The following is a 21,498-nucleotide window of genomic DNA, read 5'->3' as shown; positions in this document are numbered from 1 at the left end:
TCGTCTCCTTCCATGGAGTCACTGAATCTACAGACACAGAAGAAACAATTTTCTCTTAAAAAAAAAAAACAAAAAACCCAAAGGTTTACTGAGTAACTACTGCACACTGAGCAAATGAGAAGAAAGTCACACTGAAGCAGGTTGGAGAGGCTGGGACACAATCTTGCCATAAATCCTATTCTGCCACACCAGGAAAAAAATCTCAAACCCAGAGATTCTCCCTGATGAGTGAAAAGTTTCAACCCCAAATCAGGCACCTCAGCTTTTAGGACCTGTACCTGGAGACAAGCCTCCAAAACATCTAACTCTGAAAATGAACAGGAGTCAAATGTTGAGATCTACAAAATTGTATCTATCTGGGAGATGGCGTTTAAAGTGCCCATGCACTTGCACTCACCCTCCTCAGATGCCCAGCACAGTGGCAGCCTATTGCACCCAAGCTGAAAGGGAACTGGTTGTGATTGTGAAAGAAGGGGTAGAGTATAGACTGAGAATGAGAAAGAGTAGTCAAGGGTGGTTTCAAAGTAGTAATTCATTCAAATAATGCCAAGGCTCAATAACACTCTATTGTGGAAATAAAATCACGTGAAGTCAAGACTTGGTCAAGCTTTCTAATGTCTTTAGGATTAAGAGTTGTTTAGAAGAGCCTGAAGATTACTTGGGAGAAATCACTGGATTTAATTAATCCTGAAAGCCAAAGCCAGAGTTAGTTTCTTATTTACCATACATTTTATTTGATAATTTTGGATGGTTGACAAGAAAATTGTCTTTTGATGATAATAACTCAAGTATTTAACTAGATCCTGTGGTGGTAAGGAAGATCATAGGCTACTAGCTGAAAGCCTGAGATGGGTTTTGAATGTGGCAAACAATAGGAATATTGTTGTTGTTGTTGTTCAGTCCCTAAGTCATATCTGACTCTTTGACTCCATGGACTGTAGCATGCCAGGCTTCCTGTCCTTCACTATCTCCTAGAGTTTGCTCAGACTCATGTCTGCTGAGTCGTGATGCCATCTAACCATCTCATCCTCTGTCACCCTTTTCTCTTCCTGCCCTCCATCTTTCCCAGCATCAGAAATATAGAAGAAAACACATTAGATCTTTTAAAATTGAATTTACAGATTTGTTCTGTGTGTTTGTGTTTCAAATGAGTTATAAAGAAAAAATAGACTATGATATTGCCATAAATCTTATTTGGAACTTAACCTTTTAAAACTGTATTTCTCTCTTTTTTTCTTTTTTTTTGGTCCACAGTCAAGAGGAACATGGAGTGTTGGCTCATATGCTGCTGATTTTTAGATTTCCTTCTACTGAGGACCCTGAAACCATCAATAAAATAATACAACATGTTCTACATGAAAAGCTGCAAGATGCTGTAGGACCCCCTAAATTAGATCCTGAATCAGTTGAAATTAAAAGTAAGTTTATCTCTTCTAATTCAATTCTCTTACATAGAATAACTTTGGTTTTGGGCACTAATCTTTAAAAGTTTTTGGATGTTTTTCATTATGGGGTCTTGCCACCAACAGAATACTTCTTTGGGACTAAATTGATCCAAATGAAGTTGTTAAAATTTTAATACTACCTTAAACTTACATCTCCTCTGCAAGTCTGTCATTAACTCGTGAGCCTGGATTCTTTTTCTATATTGGGCCTTACACTTTAGCTATAGAATCCAGTGAATGGAAAAAGTGGTTCTGTGTGTTTATTCCTCTTCCTGTTGCTTACTTTTTATGTTCTGAGTGTGATGGCTTATATGCTACTGATTTTTAGATTTTGTGAAAGATTCATGCCATCAAATGTGATTTGAATGACATTTTCATTCAGATGTCATTAATAAACCTTATTAGCTTCTTCTCTCAGAGAAGGCAATGGCAACCCACTCCAGTACTCTTGCCTGGAAAATTCAATGAACAGAGGAGCCTGGTGGGCTCCAGTCCACGGGGACCCTAATAGTCAGACACGACTGAGCGACTTCACTTTCACTTTTCACTTTCATGCATTGGAGAAGGAAATGGCAACCCACTCCAGTGTTCTTGCCTGGAAAATCCCAGGGATGGAGGAGCCCAGTGGGCTGCTGTCTATGGGATTGCACAGAGTCAGACAATACTGAAGTGACTTAGCAGCAGCAGCTTCTTCTCTTAGGCCCTTTGCCAATGAAAAGTATATCGTTTATCTTTTGGCAAAAATTATTTTTGGTATATTTTATAACTAACTTGAAAAATCTAAATTTTTTGATTTTGTCAGGGCAAGGGAACAAGATAAACAGTGATAGATCCTCAAAACTAGAAAGTGAAAAACATACAAGACCCTCAGGGGAAATATAAGATTGGTTAAAATCTCAGTCATATGCTATATAGTACAGTGTTAGTCTCTAGAAATGGTGTACCAGCCACATGTATATTCTTAAAGTTTCTGGTAGCCACATTAAAAAAGTAAAAGTAAACATGTGAAATGTATTTAATTAATTTATGCATTTAACCCAATATAGCCAAAGTAGTACTATTTCAACAAGTAGTTCATATAACTGTCTACTCTTGAAATAATAATGTAACATATAATACATTGCATTCACAATGTAATTCATATTGACAAATAGTCCATGTAAACATTTTTCATGAGATTTGAAATTGATTGTATATTTTATATTTATAATGCACTTCAGTTTAGTCACATTTCAAGAGCTTACTAGGCACATGTGGCTGGTGAATAAAGTATTGGATATGGCAGGACTAAAACTACAGAATAAGGCACAAGTAGAAAGAAGGAATAAAAGTGCTAATATAAAAGCTGACAGATGTAACTAGAGACCAAACCTGGTGGTTAGTCCCTCTACTTGCTTAGAAAAGGAAGCCCACTAGTCAGGGCCAGCTATTAGTATGTAATTTGTGGGGCCCAGTGAAAAGTGAAAGTCTGAGACTCTTTTGAAAAGCAATTAGACAGTGCTGTAAAAGGTACTAAGATACATGATTTTTCTTAATTTGTCATGGTATTTTTATCTATTAATTAATGATATTTTAAATGAAAACGTGGAGAAGGAAATGGCAACCCACTTCAGTACTCTTGCTTGGGAAATCCCATGGACGGAGGAGTCTGGTGGGCTGCAGTCCTTGGGGTCGCTAAGAGTCGGACACGACTGAGCGACTTCCCTTTCACTTTTCACTTTCATGCATTAGAGAAGGAAATGGCAACCCACTCCAGTGTTCTTGCCTGGAGAATCCCAGGAATGGGGCAGCCTGGTGGGCTGCCGTCTATGGGGTCGCACAGAGTCGGACACGACTGAAGCGACTTAGCAGCAGCAGCAGCAGTAAGTGATAGATTTTAAATTTTAAATTTTAAATTCAAAATTTTAAATTAATAGCATGAGTTTTGCTGATGACCTTTATATTGTGAAATGTCAATTTCAAATGCAACTATGAAAGCATTTAATTTTTATTTGGAATCATGAAAATTATACAACTGTATTTCATAGCTTATCCATGCATGCATCTTGGTTACCAGAACCAAAGAAATGCTAGAGAAGTCTAGCTCAACATTGTTTATTTCCTTTCTAGATACAGGTACATTTTACCAGTGCTCTCTACCATCAGCTTATGTGAGGAAGGACCAAAACATCCTTCTATATCATTATTTTCAGCTAAAGCTTTTGGCTAATACAAAGAAGTAACGGGCACAAGAAAGGGTATGGTAGGTCCCTTAGTCATTTGTGTTTATTTGAATGCCATTACTTCTTTAGCGTTCTAAGCAAGTTCTGGTTCAAACAGAAAACTTGGCCTCCTGGGGCTGTCAGTAACCTCTGTTTATATAGTGGTAGACATCACACACTATCTTGTACTCATTTTGAGTTTGCTGAACATTGTGGGTCCATTGGAATTCTTAGTTCATAGGATATCATGAATAACACATGCAAAAGGGGTAGCATGAATCCATGGACACATGGTATATATCTCCTCTGCCCGTGCCATACTCAATTATCCTGTCAAACTTCACTTCCAAACACAAATTATAGGAAACAATTATTACCAATTTCAACACAGTGAGCATTAAACCAAGTGCAAGGTCATGCTGAGTATAGGACTTGGTGCAGATACACAAGCCATGCATTCATGAAGTCAACTCTGTCAGTAGTATGTTAAAAAAAAAAAAGAAAGAAATTCAAAGAAGTAAATTTAAAGGTCTAATTGACTTTATTTAATGATTTATGGATTGGGCAGCACTCTGCCTTTGCAGACAGACAGGAACTCCGAGGAGCTATACAAAATGGAAGACTTTTATGGCCAGAAGAAGGCAAGAAGTTTTCTGGCAAAGTGGATTGTGTCAGGAAAGAGAAAGTTTATTTGGGGGATGATGGGGATCAGCAGACAGATTACTTCACTAGTGCTGACTAGGTAATTCCAGATTCACTGATTAAAAGTCGTATTCCTGAAATAGGTTGAAACCGCAATTAGGCTAGATGCTAAGTTTGGCTTACCGATGTGGGACTTAGCACAATGACTCCATTTTGAGTCTCTTATTTATTTTTGTAATAGTATCAACATGCAAAGCCCAGATTTTCTCTAGGAAAAGCTTGAAATAAAGAATATTGAAATAGGGAGACTTGTGGTGGTGTTTTTAAATATTTACTGAGAATAAATGGCCACTTCTTTGTTATTTTTTCATTTTCTCCAAATGTAGCCAGAATAAAGTCAGAAAAGTCTTTCTAGAAAATAGATTTTTTGTGAATCAATACTATTGAATACTAAAGAAATTAACATTATTTTTTTTTACATTTAGAAATCCTATCTTGCCATGTTCAAAGAAAATAGGTTCATTCATTAGAAATACTGAATCAGGAAATTTGAGTATTGAGAGTTTTATGTAACTATCGGTTGGTTTAGCATTTGGATAGGATTAGGATCTGATTGTTGAGCTAAGGAGCCCCTGGCTAGAGTTGAATGACAATTTGAGGATAAATTGTCTTGCTAAAACTTTGGCGAAAAGAAGACCAAGAAATGGACAGCATTGTTTTTCAATGGGAGTGAGAACTAATTTATGGACATGCACTAGGGTATGTTGTACAGACGGAACTACGCTTATGAGTTTGGTAAAACAAATAATACAAAACTGAAATAATGGTCAATTATTTAGGGAATAATACTGCGATTTAGAATAAGATTTCCCCCCTAAAAGCTATGAACTACCTACATCCTATTTCCTGCTATAAAACTCAGATTCCTGGGTTTCAGGACAAACTCAGAATTACTGGGAAAAGGAAAAGGAATTTACAGTATAAAGATGCTCTTCGGGTGACTTTTAGCCACACTAAAGTTTAAGAAACTGTTCAAATCTCCCTTCTCCCCAAGAAAATGAATATACTATGTCTATGATAAACTGTGTTGCTTTTTGAAAGTTTTACATCATAGAGATACTATCTTTTAATGGAATCGAGCAAACTTTAGTATTTTAAGTACTCAGAGGCATTAGGAAATTCTGATGTGCAGATCCCGTTCTACTGACCATTTCTGTGTGTTTCAGAAATCAACAAGACAGAAACAGACAACTTCCTGAACAATTGTAAGTTTAACACATTTATTAAAATTGTATTACCTGAATGAATAAAGTTAATTCTAGATTATTTAAGTTTACTTTGTCAGTATTATGGGGTCAGAATAAAGTTTGATTTATGCACATCTCATGGTGTTTATCTTACCTCTGAAGTACCTTTTATTGCAAAAGGATAAAAACTAGGAGGATTTTGAAATGGATATATGGGGCCTGTGGCAGATGTGTAGTAGAAGTGAATGGTACAGTTGTTAAAGAAAAGGCAAAAATATTTCTTAATGTTCTGATTGCAGATATCTACAATATATCCTCATGAAAACTTTCTAAAGATTGTATAGAAGTAATTTGTACATCGATATTTTTCAGCTAAAGGCAGAAACTTAGTGCTACTCCACACTAAATAAAATCTTGATGTTATTCATCTCATATTATAAAAATTGCTGACAATTATGGGACTGGGGTTCTCCAAGCCAGGCTTCAACAATACGTGAATTGTGAACTTCCAGATGTTCAAGCTGGTTTTAGAAAAGGCAGAGGAACCAGAGATCAAATTGCCAACATCCGCTGGATCATCGAAAAAGCAAGAGAGTTCCAGATAAACATCTATTTCTGCTTTATTGACTATACCAAAGCCTTTGACAGTGTGGATCACCACAAACTGTGGAAAATTCTGAAAGAGATGGGAATACCAGACCACCTGACCTGCCTCTTGAGAAACTTGTATGCTGGTCAGGAAGCAACAGTTAGAACTGGACATGGAACAACAGACTGGTTCCAAATAGGAAAAGGAGTAGGTCGAGACTGTATATTGTCACTCTACTTATTTAACTTATATGCAGAGTACATCATGAGAAACGCTGGGCTGGATGAAGCAGAAGCTGGAATCAAGATTGCCGGGAGAAATATCAATGACCTCAGATATGCAGATGATACCACCCTTATGGCAGAAAGTGAAGAAGAACTAAAGAGCCTCTTGATGAAAGTGAAAGTGGAGAGTGAAAAAGTTGGCTTAAAGCTCAACATTCAGAAAACTAAGATCATGGCATCTGGTCCCATCACTTCATGGCAAATACATGGGAAATAGTGGAAACAGTGGCTGACTTTATTTTTCCGGGCTCCAAAATCACTGCAGATGGTGACTGCAGACATGAAATTAAAAGACACTCACTCCTTGGAAGGAAAGTTATAACCAAGCTAGACAGCATATTAAAAAGCAGAGATATTACTTTGCTTTGTAACAAAGGTCCATCTAGTTAAAGTTATGGCTTTTCCAGTAGTCATGTATGAATGTGAGAGTTGGACTATAAAGAAAGCTGAGGGCCGAAGAATTGATGCTTTTAAGGTGTTGGAGAAGACTCTTGAGAGTGCCTTGGACTGCATGGAGATCCAACCAGTCCATCCTAAAGGAAATCAGTCCTGAATGTTCACTGCAAGGACTGATGTTGAAGCTGAAACTCCAATATTTTGGCCACCTGATGGGAAGAGATGACTCATTTGGAAAGACCTTGATGCTGGGAAAGATTGAAGGCGGGAGGGGAAGGGGATGACAGAGGATGAGATGGTTGGATGGCATCACTGACTTTTTGGACATGAGTTTGGGTAAACTCTGGGAGTTGGTGGTGGACAGGGAGGCATGTCATGCTGCAGTATATGGAGTTGCAAAGAGTCAGACACGACTAGTGACTGAATTGAAGTGACAGGACTGGGGTATAGGTGGATGAAATTACTGAAAGCACAAATAATATCTTCACCCATATTTTAAAGGTACTGACTCAAGGCACAGTGTTTCTTCCCCCTATGGCAGAATACCCTACCATGATTTGAGAATATATTTAACAGAATTACACGATACCTTTATATTAAAAGATGAAATGAAATGCACTACTCACCAGCTCAGAATGTTGGTTAATTCATAGGCTTAACTAAATGTAAAACCAAACAATAATCCCATTACATGGCATATCTTTTCACTACTAGTATTTATTGGGAACTTGTTAGGTACCAGTGCTGTGTTAGTCAATAGGGACATAAAATGGATGATTTAATCCTTGCTTAAAGCAGCTTATACTTCAGTGAGACTAGATATATGAGACTCATACATGAACACAGAATTACAAGACAGTAGTTCTCAAACAGGGGCAATTTTGACCCCCCCAAGTGACTAAGTCCTATTGTGGCATTTGGGTTATCATGATGGTTGGGGAACAGGGATACTACTGGTATCTAATATGTATAGGCCAGGGATCCTTTTAGACATCCTATGATGCACAAGATGGACACCCACAACAGAGAATTATCCATCTGAAAATGTCAGAAATGCCAAGATTGAGAAACTCTATTATAAACAATATTCTATTACTAATATTAGATACATATACATACAATTAATATATGTACTAATATATATTAATCTGTTGTATATAGAGATAAATATATACATATGTATATACATACACAGGCTTCACAGTTGGCTCAGGGGTAAAGAACCCACCTGCCAATGCAGCAGATTCAGGAGACTTGGATTTGATTCCTGTGTCAGGAAGATCCCCTGGAGAAGGAAATGGCAACCCACACCAGTATTCTTGCCTGGGAAATCCCATGGACGGAGGAGCCTGGTGGGCTACAGCCCATGGGGTTGCAAAGAGTAGGATATGGCTAAGCATGCACAACACAGTTTGATGTGTAAAAACAATTGCTAACAAATGCATCCTCTCTTCTGCAGGTTGTGGGACACGAAGGAACAAAACCCCAGGACAGAGTCTCAGGATTGTTGGTGGAACAGAGGTACAAGAAGGTGAATGGCCGTGGCAAACTAGTCTGCAATGGGATGGGATCCATCGCTGTGGAGCAACTTTAATTAATGACACATGGCTTGTGAGTGCTGCCCACTGCTTTAGAACGTAAGTATGGAACCTTGAAAACAACTGGATGGGGGTGGTGGTTTAGTCACTAAGTCCTATCTGACTCTTGCGACCCCGTGGACTCTAGCCCTCCCAGGGTCCTCCATCCATGAGATTTCCCAGGCAAGAATACAGCAGTGGGTTTCTATTTCCTTCTCTATGAGAATGACTAAGGGTAAGCAAAGTGCATTGGGCTTAGTAGGATGGAAATACCTCATGAGAGAAGAGTTTAATACAAATTAAAGATTATATACATACATACGTATGTATATGCATGTTTTATCACAAAGGGCTTCCCTGGTGGCTTAGTTGGTAAAGAATCAGCTTGCAATGAGGGAGACCTGGGTTCAATCCCTGGGTTGGAAAGATCCCTTGGAGAAGGAAACGGTTACCCACTCCAGTATTCTGGCCTGGAGTATTCCATGGACTGTATGGACCACAGGGTCCCAAAGAGTTGGATACAAGAGAGTAGGAAACACATAAATGTTAGTAAGAGGTCTTATAGTCTATAAATAGAAAAAGGTATCAAAGAACATGTAGATAAATTGTCCACTGACAATTACACAGTAATTTATCAAAGGAAGCAGGACTTTGAGAATTATCTCTGGACATTGAGCTTGGTGTGAAAAACAAGAGCCATTTCTCAGGTAGATTCTACATATCTACCTGAGATAGATGCTAAGTGAACTGTTGTTTTGATCCTGATGGAGAAATTCTAAGAAAAAATTAAATATGAAGAAATTTGGTTGTAACAAATTATATTGATACAACTGAATAGATTGACTAGTTATATTTCAAGGAATTTTTATTCAATCTTCCAACCCATTGCAAAATGCCTGAGGTATACAAGATAAGTAATGCTTTGTTAAATTATTGTGTAGCAGTTTTGGTTTTCAGAGAAATGTGTGGATAGGCAACATGGTGCACACAGAATGCATACAGTTCTCTAATTCTGTACAAGATATGCTTTCCATATGTCCATTGGAGTCACTGATGCCCAGAAATATCAAAAGGCCCTAGGATCTGGAGTGGGTGGCTCAGTATGCAGAATGAAGTGCACATGCTAAGAAAACATGCATGTGTGCTCAGTTGCTCAATCGTGCCCAAGTCTCTGCAACCCTGTGGACTTTAGCCCTCCAGGATCCTCTGTCCTTAGGATTCTCCAGGCAAGAATACTGGAATGGGTTGCCATTTCCCTCTCCAGGGAATCTTCCTGACCCAGGAACTGAACCTGCATCTCCTGTGTCTTCCTGCATTGGCAAGTGGATTCTTTACCACTGAGTCACCCTGGAAGCCCTAAGAAACATGACACAGTGGTATTTCCACCTTATCTGACCCCTGAACCTTAGATTGGAAAGCATTTGTATCTATGCATAGAAACTATAATTTTAAAAGGGAAACTTACTCTGACATGTGTGTGCTAAATTATTTAATATAAGTAATTATATTAGTAACATGGTAAAGTGGGATTTGTTCCTCATACTTTATCCTCAGGTATAAGGACCCAGCCAGGTGGACTGCTTCTTTTGGAGTCACAATATATCCTCCAAAAATGAGACGAGCCCTCCGGAGGATAATTGTGCATGAAAAATACAAATATCCATCGCATGACTATGATATTTCAGTCTTAGAGCTTTCCAGGCCTGTTCCCTACACAAATGCAGTACACAAAATTTGTCTCCCCGATGCATCCCATGAGTTCCGCCCTGGTGATGAGATGTTTGTGACAGGATTTGGAGCACTGCAAAATGATGGTGAGCATCTGAGGAGAAAGTCAAATCATAGTAACCTAATTTGGTATGCTAAGGCATTTAAAGAATGGAATGCCATTATGCCAAAATATGTTGGTGGGTTGGTCATATGGACCTGGGCCAATCAGGTCCTACTTGGGAACTAAGTAATTTAGAAGATATGTAAATTCCTTCATGCTTTAGGTTACTTTCAAGTACATCACTACAATTATAGTAATGGTGCTTGGTAAGATGGCTGAAAGAGTGAATATGTCTGAAATTTTTACTAGGGTAATAACCACATAAGATTGTGAAGCGGGAGTGTTAGTTGCTTACTTGTGTCTGATATTTTTTGTGACTCCAAGGACTGTAACCTGCCAGGCTCCTCTGTCCATGGAATTCTCTAGGCAAGAATACTGGAGTGGTTTGCCATTCCCTTCTCCAGGGGATCTTCCTGACCCAGGGATCAAACTTGGATCTCCCACATTGCAGGCAGATTCTTTACCAACTGAGCCACCAGGGTATTAACCACATAAGAGATTAGGGATCATTAATACTTACACCCAATTGTGAAGATTAGAGAATCATAAAACCACCATCTTTCCTTACTGAAATTAACTTCTAAGCTTAATAATGAAATAGAAATTACTTAAGCAACTTGAGATTCTTTTCTAGGCACCTAACTTCATCGGGTTGGGAAGATCCCCTGGAGAGGGAAATGGCAACCCACTCCAGTACTCTTGCCTGGAATATTCCATGGACTGAGAGGCTCCTCAGAGCCTGGTAAACTACAGTCCATGGGATTACAAAGAGTCAGACATGACTGAGAGACTTCACTTTAACTTCATTTAAAATAGTTATACTTCATTTCCCAAATACCACTGTATCTAAAAAAATACATTCCTAAGATTCTATGTGCCATCTCATCCAATCAGTCAGTTCAGTTCAGTAGCTCAGTCGTGTCTGACTCTTTGCGACCTCATGGAGTGCAGCACACCAGGCTTCCCTGTCCATCACCAACTCCTGGAGCCTACTCAAACTCATGTTCATCGAGTCAGTGATGCCATACAACCATCTCATTTAAAATAGCTATACTTCATTTCCCAAATACCACTATATCTGAAAAAATACATTCCTAAGATTCTATGTGCCAGCTCATCCAATAACTAATTATAAAAGACTTTCTTCAGGTTTATAGAATATATGTATATATATAAATATGAAGTCTAATTTTTCCCCTTTAGGTAGCAGTCAAAATCATCTTCGGCAAGTACAGGTAGATCTCATAGATGCTAAAATCTGCAATGCACCTCAAGCTTATAATAATGCCATAACTCCTACAATGTTATGTGCTGGCTCCTTGAAAGGAAATAAAGATGCGTGCCAGGTAAGTGATTGAGTGCATAATTTTTTGTTCACCTTTTATTTTGAAATAATTACAGTTCTACAAGAAGTTGCAAAGACAGTACAGAGGGGTCCCCTATAACCTTCACCAAGTATTCTCCAGTGGTTACATCTCATATAACCAGAGTAGAATATAAAAGCTAGGAACTGATCTTGGTACAGGTGTACTTCTTGCTTTTTATCACATGTGCAGATTTGTGTCATCATCACTGCAGTTAAGAACTCTTCCATCACGACGGAGATCTTTCTTCCTTTATAAAAACATCCATTTCCTTCCCCCATCACTTTATCATCACTAACATCTGGCAATCACCAATCTGTTTGCCATCTCTATAATTTTGTAATTTCAAGAATGTTGTATGAGTAGAATCATACAGTAGCCTTTTTTCAGAATTCCATTTTGATTTTTTTTATAGACCAGCCATTTTTTTTTTTAAGTGTAGATCTGCTAGTGTCAAATTCCCTTAGATTTTCTTGGTTTGCAAAATTTTTATTTCCTATTTATTTGTAAAGCATAATTTTGCCAGGCATATAATTTATGCTTGACAGTTTGTTTGTTTGTGTGTTTGTTTTTAGTGTTTAAATCATGGCCTCTGTAATTTAGGATAAGAACTTGCTGTTATTAGAATTGCTTTTCTCTTGCAGATGAAGTGTCATTTTTTTCTTGCTGTGTTCAAGGTTTTTTCTTTGTCTTTAGTTTTCAAAAGTTTGAGTTTGTATCTTGGCATGGATTTCTCTTGGTTATACTGCTTAGGGCTTGCTCAGCTTTTTAATCTGCAGGTTTATGCCATTTGACAAACTTGGGAAAGTTTCAGCCTTTATTTCCTTGAAAAATTTTCAGCTTCATTTTGGAATCCAGTAATAGGTATGTTAGCGCTTTCATTATGCTCTCAGAGATCTCTGAGCTTCTGTTCATTTTCTTTCCACTCTTTCTGTGTGTTCAGATTGAGCAATTTCTATCATTCTATCTTCAATTTCATTGATTTTGTTTTTACTTCCATCATCTCCTTCATTTTTCTGTTAAGCACGTCTAGTGAGCTTTTTATTGGATTTTTTGTTTGTTTCATGATGGAAACTGCCCATTAAGACATTTTTGTGATGACTGCTTTAAAATCTTTGTCAGATAATTCCAATATCTGTCATCTCAGTGTCAGTGTCTGATTGACTGCCTTTTCTTATTCGAGTCAAAATTTCCCTGGTTCTTGGTATTGGGTGATTTTCAGAAATATCCTGGACATTTTGAATATTATGTTATGAGTTTCGGCATCTCCTTTAAATCTTCTGTTTTTACAGGACTCCTCTGACATGACAGTGGAGTGTGTAGGGGAATGAGGTAGCACTTCTCCCACTCATTGTCCCCTGACACCAAGGTGGGGAAAGAGACCTTTGTTAATGCTGGATGGAGGTGGAATTGCAGGCTTCTCACTAGGGTTTCCTTTGTGGCTCAGCTGGTAAAGAATCCACCTTCAATGCTGGAGACCTGGGTTTGATCCCTGGGTTGGGAAGATCCCCTGGAAAAGAAAAAGCTACCCACTCCAGTGTTCTGGCCCGGAGAATTCCATGGACTGTATAGTCCATGGAGTCACAAATAAGACACGACTGAGCCACTTTCACTTTCACTAAGTGTGTTTTTTTTTTTCTTTTAAGATGGGAGAAAATTATTAAATTTATTTTATTTTTTTGGCCGTGCAGTGCCTGGCATACAGGATCTTAGTTCCCTGACCAGTGATCCAACCCGCCCTCCCTGCACTGGACTGCCAGAAAAGTCCTGAAACTTATTAAATCTAATTTTTTAAAAAATATGTACCATTTTCCCTCCTCACCCTTCTTGGTGGAGGAACAGAAAATCCCCTCACACCCTCCATTTAGGGGATTTCACATATAAAGTCTGGGATGGTGAGGATGAAGTAAAAAATACCACTCTGAATGGGGGCAACTTGTTACTGCTCCCCTTGTGGTCTCCACTGACATCATGGGATAGTGGCCTTATCACTGCTTGGCTCTCCACTAGGTCTGTTCTGACATCACCCTAGAAGGAGAGAGAGCTCCGCCTCATCGGTACTGGGGGGTAGTTCATGCTCCGCAGCTGGTTACCACAGGGGAGGAAGAGGAAGGCTTCATCATCACCTGGCAGGGTGACAGAGAGGCTGCCCACTCAGCCTCCTCTGACACCAGTCAGGTGGGAACTGAACTTTAGTTTCTGTAAGGGTGGAAGTCCAGTCTCCCCACTTGGGCCTTGCTGATGCAGTTGGGACGGGACCACACTTTTTTCTGTGATTGACTCACAGTGTGTACACATCACCCAGCTTATACATTATCAGCTCATGACCAACCTTATTTCATTCCTACATATTTTAACCCCCAACCTTCTTCTTCCCATCCTCAACTCCAGATCTATTTTGAAGTAAATCACAGTTGTTTATAATTTCATTTGAAAATACGTTACCTCTTCTGTTAATACAATGCCTTTTTGATGATAGTATTAGATACGAATGTCTCATAAATTTGGGGAACTAAAGAGGAGAAACCAAGTTTGGCCTTGTGATTATAACACACTGCTTTTCTGTTTTAGGAAGAATCTGATACTTCCCCCTCTCAAAAATCATCAATAACTTTATATGCAGAAATCTTACTGCATATATATATATATATATATATATCTTACTGGCTCTCTTACTCCCTCCCATCTCAATGGCATGTGGCTACCTCCTCTTAAAATATGATCTTGTTTGGGGTTCTATAATCCTGAAATATGCTGATTTCCCCCTCCCTCCTTTTCCAACAACTCATTTCTGGTTCCTTATTTTGGTGTCTCTTTATTTCCCTCTCTGCCTGTCTCTAAGCTTGGCTGTTCCTTAAGACTCATCTTTTTTTTCTCTACATATACCTTCAAAGAAATTACCTTTTCTTTAAGTTAGCTGTCACTTTAATGTCTTCCAAATATACATCTCCAAAATTAATCTCTTGCTCAAATTCAGTCTCTCATTTCCACATACTCCCAAACCATTTCCATTTATACGTTTTAAGTTGTTAGTATACGACTAACAGAGAAGGCAATGGCACCCCACTCCAGTACTCTTGCCTGGAAAATCCCATGGATGGAGGAGCCTGGTGGGCTGCAGTCCATGGGGTCGCTGAGGGTCAGACATGACTGAGCGACTTCCCTTTCACTTTTCACTTTCATGCTTTGGAGAAGGAAATGGCAACCCACTCCAGTGTTCTTGCCTGGAGAATCCCAGGGACGGGGGAGCCTGGTGGGCTGCTGTCTATGGGGTCGCACAGAGTTAGACACGACTGAAGTGACTTAGCAGTAGCACACGACTAACTTTTATATATGTTCCATCTTAAACGCAACAGGCATTCAGTCAGTTCAGTCGCTCAGTCATGTCTGACTCTTTGCGACCCCATGGACTGCAGCATGCCAGGCTTCCCTGTCCATGAAATGTTTTTTTTCATTTCAAGTTTCTCATTTATGTGGTTGGCTTTCATTATTCTTGAAAACTTTTACTTTTAAATCTCTTTCATAGTAATCAATTAAATCATAGAATATTTTCCCCCTTACTATTTCATCCATATTTATCTCTTTGTCTCCTTTCTGTTAAGAACTTAATCTATTGCTTCATTGCTTCATGTCTTAATCACTAAAACTTGTTTCTGGTTTAGCTTCTGGCTTTAAGTTTCTGTTGTGATATGTACATTCTTTTGTAAAAAAATTTAGTGGAGTAGTTGATTTACAATGTTGTGCTAGTTTCTGCTATACATCAAAGTGAATCAGCTATACATACCCATATTCTTGAAGAAACTTCCTGTTCTGTTTGTCATTAAACCACTCACTAAAAATAACTGCATTTAAGGGAAAAACAGCAGTAGATACAGACCAACGGATCCCTCAAAAGTTATGCAACTTTGTAACCAGAGAATTAACAACATCATCAACAGCAAAAATAATTGTATCTTGAAAAATAACTTAGTGTAGGTAGGCAGATTGCCCAGGGTGGCTGGCGGCTGACTGAGGGAAAGTTAAAAATGCACAAAAACAATAGAGGGTGAGACATTGCACATGGGAGTGTAGCTCTGGGCAGAGGAGGAAGTACAACCTGGCAGGACCTGAGAATTAAGCAAGGATGGGGTGTGCCTCTCTGGGTAGGGAGAAGGGTTCCTGGACATAGACACTCTTAACATTTTCACAAACTGGAACCTCCAAGGCTTCTGCCTGTGCAATAGCTGAGCTGAGACTTTTTTTTTTCTGGAGATTGCAGTTCTACTCCCGTTATTCTGGCTCCCTTGCCTAAGTCCAAACACCTGTAAGCCATCACAACTTCCACTTTGTACTGATGTAACTCCCCTATTCACCAATCACACATGAGCTCACTAGTGTTAACAGAACCGTCTCTTTCTCCATTTGATACTTGTTGGACATCACCTTAGTTTTCAGCTTGTATTGCTGTTAGACTCACTGCTGTCTTTTTTCCATTTCTTTCCATTTCTTTTTCCTAATCTGCTATGTCTTCACATAGGCCTGGGTGTCAATTACCAAAATGATTTGCTATCCGATAGCTCATACAGTACACTTTGTTTCTATCTGTAGATTGTACACTACTTGAGGGGAGGGCTCATGTGTTTAGACTCTTTTTACATCTCCTAGCACATATGAGAGTATAAGAAAATATACTTATTGGTGAATTGATTTAAAAATTACAAATACGTTATATCTAATTGAGTTATTATTAGTGTTAGTTAATACTTTTATGTAGATGAAAAAAAATTCGCAAAGAAATTAGTGTATGTAAGGGAAAAAAGCATGGACTTCTTAGTGAAATCACTCTGGATATTGAATAGCATGTGATATCAGGAAAATTGCTAAACTCTTAGTTTCAGCTTCTTCATTGCTAAAATAGAGAAAATGAAACCTAACTCCATGCTTTGTTGCCAGAATTACAAGAGTTAAGAAATAATATATTAATTATTTAAACACTTCATATAGTGTTGAACATGTAATGAGTGGTCAGTAACTACAGACCCCAGGATTTTGGGAGAAGATCAGTCAGCACCTTGTTTTTATGACCCATATAAAAGAAATAGCGTACTGGCTTTCACAAGGCATAAACAATTGGACTTTGTGGTTATATATTCATATTCCCTAAGTTCTGTTTTGTGCCAGGCTCTATGCTAAGCACGTTATGTACACTGTCTTAGGTAATCTTCAAAATTATTGCAGGTAGGTATTATTAGGAGCATTAGCAATAAGTAAGTTAAAGGTCTTAGCCAGCTTGGAGGGGCCAGAACTGAGCTTTAAACCCAGGTGTCTGACTCTGACGTCCATACTTTTTATCAGTACTAAACTCTTCACCCTTCTTTTAGGAGATGTGTCATACTGATAGAGTATGGGCAGTTATTTGTCAGATGTATCAGATTGGGGCTGTTCTGCCAAGAGATGGAGTTGGAGTCTTTCATCTCAGAGTACTGAACCCTGAGTCTAACCAGCTCTCCAGGCAGGGGAGCTCTTCTTTTATGTGAATTACTGGCATAGATAAAGGATATCACTTGTCATTTGAGTACACTGAAAATTTTTTAAAACTGCCCCTTTCATTAAATTCACGTTAGAAAATAGCACATTTCTCTGTAATAAGGTGCATTATTAATTACTAATCTCTCCCTTCTCCTTTAGGGCGACTCTGGAGGACCTCTGGTTAGTCCAGATGCTAGAGATATCTGGTACCTTGCTGGAATTGTGAGCTGGGGAGATGAATGTGGGCAACCCAATAAGCCTGGTGTTTATACTAAAGTGACTACCTTCCGGGACTGGATCACTTCCAAAACTGGTGTTTAAGAGAGAATAGCCTAGCAGAATGGAACACACTTTTGTGTACAGGTCATTATTAGAGGTACAGAATTGCAGAAATCATGCAGGTCACCTAGATCTGACCAATCGAACTAAACCATCTGCTATTTCCTTCCTAGCTCTTCTCTGCACACCATCTTGCTTCTACCAGATGGATTCTGTCTCAACTTGCAGTCACTTGTTTTTCTGGAAGTTTTCTGTCATCAAATTTTGACTTGTTGACATAAATCTCTCTCATGTGTGTATGCTGTTTGAAGTGATCCCTTCCTTCATTTCCCTGGCTTTTCTCAACTCAATAAATTTCTACTTTCAAGGTGCAGGACAAAGAGTAAAATGAAATATGAAAAAAACCCTACATTTTTTACATACGGAAAAATATTAGGTGTTTTTTCTTAATGTGATGAAGAAAATGATCATAATCATTATGAAAGGTCAGGTAAAAAGACAGCAAAAAACCAAATACTTCATGATGGTGAAAGAATGTGAACTAAGTTAAGGAAATAAAGAGCAACCAAGATATAATTTATTTGCATTTCCAGCAAACTGACAGAGATAAATGTGGGGAAGATTCTATTTTCTTGTGGCCTGTAATAATTATACAAACTCTATGTAATGTATTTGTTTTAAGTTAAAGCAAATAGTATTTATTTAACATGGCAGTACTGAGAATGTCAACATATCATAATAAAAAATAAATATCATCAATTTGCTTGACATCATGATAATCCACAAAGAAGGGGAAGATGGGGAAAATGTTACTCATCAATTTACTATGAATTCCTTTCAAATCTGAGGCTAAAGTGAAAATTTACCTAAGAACAAGCAGCGTACATTATGTGGTAAGATTTTTGTATGGTTGGGTAGGAGGAAATAAAAATAGAATCTGTATGAACTGTTGAATGAAATGGTATTCTCACCAAGTGCTTGTGTGTTTGTATTTAAAGTTTTTCCACATTGCATAGCTGTGAAGGGAAATAAGATCCAGGTGTGGGTGTGTATAGTTATAGAAATGCAGCTAAAGGTCAGACCTCTATTTTGAGATGACTGCTGATTCCGGCCTTACCACTCCACCTCCTTGCCCTCATTTCCAGTCTGTTCTTACATCATGTGTCTTTTAGACTTCTCTGGGCTCAGATGGGAGGATATTATGGAGAATTTATCCTGGAAGATGCCTCCCTGCTACATCTAGCATGACACTGAATTGCTCACTGCCTGGATAGAAAATTGATAGAAAAAGCCTAATACCAACCACCTTCCTGATTTCAGCTTTGATAAATTACTATTGAGTTGTTAGACATACAACATTCAAGTAATGTAGGCACTAAGAAGTTAGGATTGGTTTCATATTAGTGGTGAGATTTCACTGAATCTTTGCATTATCCTTTCCTCATTGTGTATAACTACTCATATGAGTTCTGTGTTGTACCATAACTACTTTGAAAGAAACATTAGTAGAAAGAAAAAAATCCACCTAAATAATATTGGCATGTGAACTGATACAATTTAGGCACTTGGCTAAAATATGATATGAAATCTGACATGAATTTACAGTGTTAAATATTTTGTAGACATATATTTAATGAATTTTTTTGAAAAAATTGAGGAAAACGATGAATTTTAAAGAAAGACAAGTACATTTCCTACCATTTCTCTCAGAGTTGCTCTTGTTTGAGTATACTTCACAGTTAGGCCTCTAGGTGGCACCCGTAGGCTATAGGTAAATAAAGGGAAGCAAGCTCTTAGGGTTTTCAAGTAATGATGAAAGCTGTAGTTAGGCATTCTGTATCAGGGTCTTGTAAAATCAAAAGAATACAATTCATCTTTAAGAAGTTGTTTAAAAATTAATCCATATAAATTGACAGCATGTTAGTATTTTCCACATTTCTGGAGGTAGTTTCCAAATTAAAGTAAAATTTACAATGTGATAGGAATTTCTTTGGCAAACTTGAAGAGATTTAAATTAAGAAGAAATTTTAGAAGTCTGATTTCACAGTGGCATCATATTTCTCAGAGAAATATTTCTCAAAAGATCTTAGAAATAGAGGTTTGGCCATAGTGAATATATAAGCAATAGTTCAAACTTAATGTGCACAGAGAAATAGATAAAATAGTATCATATTTTTAAAAGACAATTTTCTTTGAAAGTTAACTTTTACAGGATTTCAGATCTTCCCTGGTAGCTCAACTGGTAAAGGAACCACCTGCAATGCAGGAGACCATAGTTCAATCCCTGGGTTGGAAAGATCTGCTGGAGAAGGAAACGGCAACCCACTCTAGTATTCCTGCCTGGAGAATCCCATGGACAGAGGAGCCTGGAGTACAGTCCATGGGGTGGCAAAGAGTCAGATATGACCAAGTGACTAACACAATAAAGGCTTTCAGCATTCTTGAATTTGTCTCTTTTAGCCATTTCATTGGAGAAAGTTAAGAAGTCATGACTGAAATAATAGTTATTAACTGTGCAAGAAGGCAGGCATTTCTCAGCTATATTTTCTATCTCTCTTCGCACAGTACTTAGTAAAGTGCTCTGCATATAATAGTCTTTCAACAAATGTTGTTGAACTGACCTTTTATTTTTGTATTATGCAGAACGTGTAGCTTTGTTACTATTTACACATCAATTTTAAGAATAATCCAGATTTTACACTGGGTGATATAAGCCAGTTATTTAAACACACTAAGCTTCAATATACTCATTGATAAAACAGGGATAATAATATTCAGAATGGGCTGGTTTCTTGTTTAATTTTAATTCTACAAAAGAACTTTTATTGAGATCATTCCAAAACATATTACCAAGTTGTTTTTTTTTTAATTTTATTTTATTTTTAAACTTTACAATATTGTATTAGTTTTGCCAAACATTGAAATTCTCGTTTTTCATTTCAACTTTTAAAAATGATAAACCTTTTTAACTATAGAGCTACTGGACCGTATGAAGATCTACAGTCTAGTTCAAACGATGCCTCCTCCACGAGGCCTTCCTCGACTCTCTCAAGTGGAGATATTCTTTTTCCTGAAATTTCTGACCACTTAAAATAATTTTTTATAATTAGATAATCATAGACTCACACAGAGCTGTAAAATATAATACATGTATGCTAAGTTGCTTCAGTCGTGTCTGACTGTGCGATCCCATGGATGGTATCCTGCCAGGCTCTTTTGTCCATGGGATTCTCCAGGCAAGAATACTGGAGTGGGTTGCCCTTCTCCAGGGGATCTTCCTGACCCAGGGATGGAACCCACATCTTTTATATCTCCTACACAGTTGTTGGGTCCTTTATCACGAGCACCACCTGGGAAGACCGGAAATATAATGCAGAGAGATCCTATGTATTCTTTATCCAGTTCATGGAAATGGTAACATCTTGATTAGCTGTAGTACAATATCATAACCAGGAAGTTGACCGTGAGACAATCTATCAACCTTATGAGAGTTTATGTTTTTAAAAATGCAATTATTTGTATGTGTGTATTTAGTTCCATGTAATTTTATCTCACATGTGGATTTGTGTACCTGCCTCTTGAGAAACCTATATGCAGGTCAAGAAGCAACAGTTAGAACTGGACATGGAACAACAGACTGGTTCCATATAGGAAAAGGAGTACATCAAAGCTGTATATTGCCACCCTGCTTATTTAACTTATATGCAGAGTACATCATGAGAAATGCTGGGCTGGAAGAAGCAAGCTGGAATCAAGATTGCCGGGAGAAATATCAATAACCTCAGATATGCAGATGACACCACCCTTATGGCAGAAAGTAAAGAGGAAGTAAAAAGCCTCTTGATGAGAGTGAAAGAGGAGAGTGAAAAAGTTGGCTTAAAGCTCAACATTCAGAAAACGAAGATCACGGCATCTGGTCCCATCACTTCATGGGAAATAGATGGGGAAACAGTGGAAACAGTGTCAGACTTTATCTTTTTGGGCTCCAAAATCATTGCAGATGGTGACTGCAGCCATGAAATTAAAAGACGCTTATTCTTTGGAAGGAAAGTTATGACCAACCTAAATATAGCATATTGAAAAGCAGAGACATTACTTTGCCAACAAAGGTCCGTCTAGTCAAGGCTATGGTTTT

The 21,498-nt window shown here is 38.1% G+C and overlaps 1 protein-coding gene across 1 annotated transcript in view; it reads left to right on the top strand.

Annotated features, from left to right (window-relative positions):
- Nucleotides 1–17,682, top strand: part of LOC104995188 (transmembrane protease serine 11E-like) — a 52,209-nt gene extending 34,527 nt beyond the window's left edge. Inside the window, exons 5-10 of the mRNA XM_010848914.1 lie at nucleotides 1,255–1,418; nucleotides 5,515–5,553; nucleotides 8,264–8,441; nucleotides 9,936–10,195; nucleotides 11,416–11,558; nucleotides 17,244–17,682. Coding sequence (XP_010847216.1) covers nucleotides 1,255–1,418; nucleotides 5,515–5,553; nucleotides 8,264–8,441; nucleotides 9,936–10,195; nucleotides 11,416–11,558; nucleotides 17,244–17,405 — 946 coding nt within the window. The 3' untranslated portion in view covers nucleotides 17,406–17,682. The remainder of the gene's footprint in view (nucleotides 1–1,254; nucleotides 1,419–5,514; nucleotides 5,554–8,263; nucleotides 8,442–9,935; nucleotides 10,196–11,415; nucleotides 11,559–17,243) is intronic.
- Nucleotides 17,683–21,498: the final 3,816 nt, after the last annotated feature.

This window comes from Bison bison, unplaced genomic scaffold, assembly GCF_000754665.1.
Source record: "Bison bison bison isolate TAMUID 2011002044 unplaced genomic scaffold, Bison_UMD1.0 scf7180017864279, whole genome shotgun sequence".
Classification (NCBI taxonomy): domain Eukaryota; kingdom Metazoa; phylum Chordata; class Mammalia; order Artiodactyla; family Bovidae; genus Bison; species Bison bison.
The sequence above is the reverse complement of the archived record's forward strand: the minus strand, read 5'-3'. Positions and strand labels throughout refer to the sequence as shown.